The 7,211-nt window shown below is 42.5% G+C and overlaps 1 protein-coding gene across 1 annotated transcript in view; it reads left to right on the top strand.

Moving 5' to 3' along the window:
- Positions 1-5,998: 5,998 nt before the first annotated feature.
- The window catches only part of fzd4 (frizzled class receptor 4), a 9,491-nt gene continuing 8,278 nt past the window's right edge, over positions 5,999-7,211 (top strand). The window contains exon 1 of the mRNA XM_005720715.1: positions 5,999-6,684. Within this exon, the coding sequence (XP_005720772.1) occupies positions 6,421-6,684 (264 nt within the window). The 5' untranslated portion in view covers positions 5,999-6,420. The remainder of the gene's footprint in view (positions 6,685-7,211) is intronic.

Here is a 7,211-nt window from a genome sequence, read left to right as displayed (position 1 = left end):
CTCACACTTGCCAAAAATCGCCATACCACAAAAATGATTGCTTTACTTGGAAGCAGTGGACAAATTGCAGCAATACTCAAATATATTTTAGAATACAGTTAGTTAACAAATGCTGAAGTTACTCAGCTCATCAAAAAGGCATGTCGCTCTTCATACATGAAATACTGTAAAGTCAGACCCACCCACTCCCAGCAAGCAGGGAGATAAATCAGTCACTGAGCAGGGCCACAGAGATCCATATTATGTAGTTACTTAGTTACAGGACATTAATAAAACTCATCCCAGTCACCAGCCAGAGGAGAGGAGAAACAGCTGTGTCTGCAAAAGGTCAGGAGGAGGAGGTGAACTACTCCCTAATTCTCTGTGAGCACGAATGTGTTCACAGTTCATCAGAATTAAGCGTTTGCACAATATATCTCCCTTCTAATTAATAATGACCATAAAGACACAGTCATAACACAAAGAAACACATTCAGCAGCAGCAGCTACCTAATTGGTTTGCCCGTCCTACTTAGCTGACCTCTCCTGACATGCTCTGCACAGACACATGTTTTTTCATCCATTATTACGGCACTGCTGTAATCACAGGGAGCTGCATTCATTTGCTTGCACAGATGTTCCGAAGATAGGAGCTGATTTTTTTTTACTCTTTCTTTTCTCCCTCTCTTTCTCTTCTGAGCCAAATACTCACCCACGCAGTCATATACAGAAATGGGGACATTTTTAAGAAGAGAGCACATCCGTCCGCATCCCAACTGGACCCCTACCACCTGCTCATCGGACTTCTGGGAAAAGCTCATCAGCTGCCCTGGGCTGTGAGAGAGGAGTCTGCTGTTACAGACAAGCAGGGTTACAGGGGTTAACTTTCCAACAAGAGGCCGATTTACAGCCACGGACAGGAACCATCTATCAGCACTCTGTTGCTTGTCACCAAACAAGCCAAACAGGGCCGCCTTGGGCTAAAGTCACCACTCAGAAAAGTGGCTTTAAGAATTTAAGATGAATAGACAAGACACTTCCCGGTGTGCAGTGGTATCCTGCCAGTGAGGGTCAAGTCTTTATGCAGAAGTTAGTGACAATATTTTATGTAGGGTATTATTATACACACGTCCCTTGCTCAGATAAGAAGAAAAACAGAATTTTTAAGGAAAAACTGCCATAAATGTTGTTGCCTATAAGAGGCCTTACAGCTGAGCTGTTTTTATAATATGTATAAAATTAAAAAAATGTAAATAAATCTCGTATTTTATCATTTTGATTGTATTTCTTTTCCCTATTTAGGTCACATGTGCCACTGTTTACAGTGCAAATAAGTCAGGCACACAGCATATATGCCAATATCCTGCCAAGAAGACATGAGAAAAACCTCAGTGTCAAATGACAAATCACATTAAATTCATGGCCATGTCATTTTAAACTGAGATAATGAAAGTATTTCACATGAATAGTGGAATTGTAAAGTGCTTTGAGGGTCTCGAAAAGCACTATATAAATGCAATCCATTATGTGAAGGAGCCATATAGTTGCCCTGGCTGACATATTACTTTGTTGCAATGAACTTGAATATTGGCGACACTGTAACTGACCGTAAACTTGTTTCGTTTGCTGTAAAGCTCAGGATTTTAACATTAGAAGGGTCCCTTTCTGATCTTGTTGATTTACTGAACATTTTCTCTTCCACACAACCCAAAAGACCGAGAACATGATTCTCCAAACGTTTTACCGAACATTTCAACATATAAACTGTTCATATCAGACCTAAAATTATGAGTATTATTTTTTTTCATCTAAATTTTGATGTCATTTGCAAGCTTTGTGACTTCAGTCCTAAAAAGAGGAGGAGGAGGAGAAGACTGACAGCTTGAAAGGAGGCTGGTAGTGGCAGTAAAGAGCTGGAGTCAGGGGCTAGATTACGATGGAGGAGCGTTGATGAAAGAGAATGTGTGGTATATAGCATTATACAATGGAGTAATGTGAACCTACTATCCTACGGGGGACAGATCACTTGTAAGGAAAAAGAAAAAAATTGGTAAAAAAAACATTCTTGTGTCAAACGCCCCGAACCCCGTACTGACATAACCACTCACTTCAGCATCATCAACATGTAGCACCAACCCTACACAAACTTTCGCATGCAAAGGAGTTTAAAATGCTAAATTCATGGAAGCAAAGCCGCACATCATTAGCAGCACACTAGTCTATGTCGAACATTTTCAGTTATGCACACTCACACCATTCCAAGGAGTTGGCAGGCCTATTAATACCACACTTCAAGGACTAAGGGATCGGGCATGGAGCCATAAGATGCTATCTGGTGACAGATACACACTTGTGTCTCTCTTTCTGTCCTCAGGGTAGTGCTTTTCACTCCGCCTGCCAAGCTGAAAGGTTAGAATGGTTACATTCCCACAGTAAGACCCAGTTGGCCTTCACAGGGTTGTGACAAATCTCAGATGTCTTTAGTATATGAATATATTTTTTTAGGGAAAAGCATTTTGTATTTAGTGCTGTTTTAAAGGTTTCATGTGGTATAATGGTGCGTCTTTTGGACAAAACTGAAAGGAGAGTGTAGCTGCTATAATGTGCTTTCCCCCCCAGAAAATAAACAGAGCAACCATGGAGGAAGTAAGTAACAAAATCTAATTCACTCTGAACATCTGCTATTAAATCATTAGGACAGATGCAGGTGCCCTGCCCACTCACAGACTGTATCTGATTTTAGCAGCTGTCATCTCAAGTGAAGCTTCATTACCAGTAATCATAAATCAGCTCAGCATTGGCACAACCATTTTAAAACCAGCAGTCACCGCAACAAAAGATGCAGAGACTCGACTCTGTCAAGACATCTCTTTAATTTGTCTCTTCTCCCTCACTTCTCCCTTTATTAACCAAAGACTAAAGCTGAATTAAACTGGTAGGAGTGGGAGTGGGTGAGGCATTTCAGTTATTATATTTGCCCAACCAGCTTACCTCCTGTGGTGTCTATAATTCTGCACATGTACTTTTTTGTTATTGTGGAAGTAACAAAGGTGGCAGTGGTGCAGAGTAGGGATTAGGGGAAGTTAAGACCTCAGGGAAGTTTGAACTCGGGCCAACCAGGGCACATGTCCTTCCAAAGGCAGGGCTCTTTAGGCATTAAACCATCAAAATGTTAGCAGGGGTGGGTAATTTGGGGATGAGAACCACACCACCGAGTCCTTTCTGTTGGCATCAGCATGCAAAAAGAGTCACATGAACGCTGTCTTGGAGAAAACTGTGTGGCATTGATAATTAGAAAGCCCTGACTATTTTTGCTTGGCCTTCAGCAGTGGAAATCAGCATTACTGGATTGCAAAACAAACCGCACACAGACCTTATGCGGTATGTTTGAGAAAGTCATTTTAAAGGTTTATTCCTTCTTGTTACAAAATCAGTAAAAACACACCAAACGGAACTGCGCTGTTATGCTGTTGTTGAAGCGACTTCTGCCACTGGGGACCTGAATGGCTGAAATTCTTCACCTTCCCACATCCACACAAGCATTTAATAGATTTTGATTACATATTTACTCGACCAGGTCCCACCTCTGCAGCCTTCAAATCCTGCGTTCTGTACAGTCACTATAAATTAACTACTCAGTGTAAATGTTGATGTTATGCTTAGCCTGACCAAAGTATTGGCAGACCTATTTCCTTTCAAAGCTGATTGCTGGTTTGGTTAGAACGTGGTTTGCGCTAAGACGCAGAATGGCTCGAAAAATACCCTCCATGTGGATTCATAAAAACTACTATCAAAGTACTAAAATAATTTATTATGAACAGCCAGAACATCTGCGTCCCATGCAATCAGTCAGCTGTATTAATATTTATAATGCACATCTGTTTCTTTTAAATACAAGTTACATGTATAAACATATTTAAATGGGACTACTTTTTTTTTTGCTGAGCAGCTGAATGTCAGTTCAGGAATGTGTAGGTGTGTAATGTCTGATGTGTTAGTTTTACGGCTTAAAGGGTAACTGTGGTCATTATCTACCCAGTGTAATAGTCATTAGTTCATCCATTCAAACATGCTACATGCTCACTTCTGCTATTCACACTCTGTTGGGAAGGTGAGGGAGGTGGTGTGTGTGTGTGTGTGTGTGTGTGTGTGTGTGTGTGTGTGTGTGTGTGTGTGTGTGTGTGTGTGTGTGATAGTGCCACTTTTCTCTGCTTTCACGGATACTTACTTTTTCCAGCAGTCTCATTTTGAACCATCACAATTTCCTAAATTAAGCTTTGCTCAAGAACTTTGGTTCCAAGTTTGCTTCGTTTTAAGTTCCCATGCATTCACTTCATTCTTTTGAATCCATGCACACGCACTTTCATGCACACAAGCCACTCCCCTGATAGCCATCAGCTCCAAGGCACACGCTATTGTTTCAGCTCGGTGCTAATTACTTCAGGTCTTGACCTCGGGTTCAGACGAAGAGCAATAGAGGGGGAAGGTGCATATGCGAATATGTGCCCCTCTGAATGTGTGAGTGTTTCTGCGTTGGGGGTTGGGGTGGTTGGTTGGGGAGGTCATTGGTGCTGCCAATCAGTTTTCACACTGGATTTGCAAAACTATCATGGGGTGATCTAAGAGGGAGCCAGAATAGCAGCACAATGACACCAGTCAACTTGACTGCTGCTGATTTGGACATGTTTTCAGCATTTGTGCAACTCTCTGATATAGACAGGAAATCTCATAAAATATGATAGAAACGGTCTGATGTGTAAAAGTGTTTCTAGTTCAAGTTTCAAGTCAAATTATATCACAATTAGCTATCTGTGCAATGTTGCTGTTCTTTTCTCGTCCTGTGTGTTCTAGTTTTTGTTGATAATGTTTACTTTGTGTGCGTAGATAGTAGAGCTTAAACAGACACATATTTGGGGTCAGGGCGAACTTTTTTATTTGTGTCCATGAAAGGGTGTGTATTCAGTTGTTTCAATAGGTTAACTCCTGAACCTTGATAAATAATGCTTGGACGTGGTACATATTTAAATGACAGAACTACAGCAGTGCTTGCACATAGATGGAATTTAACTAGAGACTCATAACTTTGCAGAAAAGCCTGAGTACTGCATATCTGCTAGTCTGCAATTGCATCTGAATTTTCTGAGTTGGATTACATCTGGGATATTCTTTAAGCTGTCATAACTCTGCATGTTACTTTGAAGAACACACACATCAAGCATCTTTTCTCCCAAAATATTTACAAGCATATCCAAGCCCTTTCTCACCCAAGGCCACTTAACAACACAGAAAATCCAAAGCAACACTCTTCACCGCTAGTATCATGCTGTAAAAAAAAAGAAAAAGAAACCTTATCCCTGGGTGCCACTTGCAAACAAAACCTGTCCAGTATGTGCATTCACTGCAATGCAAAACAGATTTCTAATGCTTCAGCATCACTTAAGGCCCTATTTTCAATTACAATGTCATGAGCACTTAGAGCTGACAAGCCTTTAGAGAAGGGGAGTGGAACCTGTGGTGATGTGCCAGATGCCCTTAAAAGACAATTAAGGACTTTAAATATAAACACACACACACACACACACACACACACACACACACACTAAATCTACTTTTCAGATGCATATTTTCTAAAAATACAGCCAATAAAATTATATGTAGACCACATCAGCCGGTCAAAATACACGTTCTGGATATTGTCAGAATTAGCTGGGGAATGCTTCTCATTTTCTTTTTAGGGGGAACGGAGAGGAAACACAGTGAGAAGAATGAGAAAAGAAAAGAAAAGCATGAAAAAGGAAATGAGTCGGGAGAAGGCAAAATGCTGAAGGAAAGGAAAGAGCGAGAGGGGGTAGAGAGTATAAAGGGGAGAGGGGAGTGGATGAAGCTCGCTCTTCTATTTTTCTCTTGGATCCCGCCCACCTGGCCAGGGGTTGGTCAGGGAAACCCAACTCCTGTGCTTGGATTGGTCGGCTTTTCTCTGGACGAGGAAAATAGTCTCCCTTCACAGACACAATTAAGTTTAATGCTGGACGCTTGGAAGCAGTAGGCATAAAATCAGTCCCGCTGTATGTTTTGTCGGTCCGCTGCGCTTTCCCACACGGAGTTACTGACGGGAGACGTCATAAGAAGGACTTGAGGATTTATCAAGATGCAGTTTTGTTTGTTTGTTTCTCAAACTGCAAGTGCGCACGTTATTTTAATTGAAAACACGCGCTTTTGATATCGCAATGATCCACTGCTGCGTTCAGGATATTTGAATCTATTGAATGGCTCAGAGTGGGATTGTGTAGCTCCCAGAGCGCACGGACGAACACGCACTCCGCTCCAGCTGGACTACAAACGCCGCTCTAGGTTCCAGGGCGACTTAACCCGACTGTGTTTGACGAGATAATAACTGTGGCAACATTTACAGAGGGGCAGCCGCTCAATATCAGGGTGACCATGCCCGGGATGATGGTGTCGCTCACGGGGTCAGCAGTGCTTCTCTTATCCGGATTGGTCGCTCCGCTCTGCTTGGTCAGAGCTTTTGGCGATGAGGTGGAGGAGATGACCTGCGACCCGATCCGGATCAGCATGTGCCAGGGTCTCGGTTACAACGTCACCAAGATGCCCAACCTGGTCGGCAACGTTCTGCAGTCGGACGCAGAGCTGCAACTGACCACGTTCACGCCGCTCATTCAGTACGGCTGCTCAAGTCAACTCAAGGTAGTGGACCCATGCAAATCGTAGCGACTGATGTCAAGCCACCACAACAAAGTAGAATAACCAGCATGCAAATATAATAATAATGATGATGATAATAATACACCATTAACGTGCACAAATTTAGGAACAAGCCTGGTCTAAAAAAAGCATGGGTCAGTCTGGAATCTCCGCTATATTTATTTGCGTGCGTCAAAGAGAGAAAGCAGTGTGTTTGTCTCAAAGCGCATGACAGAGCTGCAGCACCGCGAACTGATCAGACTGATGGCCCCGGTGATAATGAGGGCCATAACATGGGTTGATTCCCACGAAGTCAAGAGGATCGGGCGGGAGTGGGGGGCTCCGTGCCTTCCTTCCTTTCCTGTTGTGCCAGGCTGTCATGCTAAATTCATTGAAAATGCCCCCTCTGTCTGTTGACATTCTGAGTTCATGCCCCTCACAGCAACAGCTGAGTCTTTAGTGCTATATACTGCACTGTCTTGTTAACAATGATGCCCTCAGTGTCATAAAACAAATGCTGCTTGTTTGAC

This window comes from Pundamilia nyererei, unplaced genomic scaffold (genome assembly GCF_000239375.1).
Source record: "Pundamilia nyererei isolate P.nyererei 1_Seehausen unplaced genomic scaffold, PunNye1.0 scaffold00003, whole genome shotgun sequence".
Lineage (NCBI taxonomy): Eukaryota > Metazoa > Chordata > Actinopteri > Cichliformes > Cichlidae > Pundamilia > Pundamilia nyererei.
The sequence above is the reverse complement of the archived record's forward strand: the minus strand, read 5'-3'. Positions and strand labels throughout refer to the sequence as shown.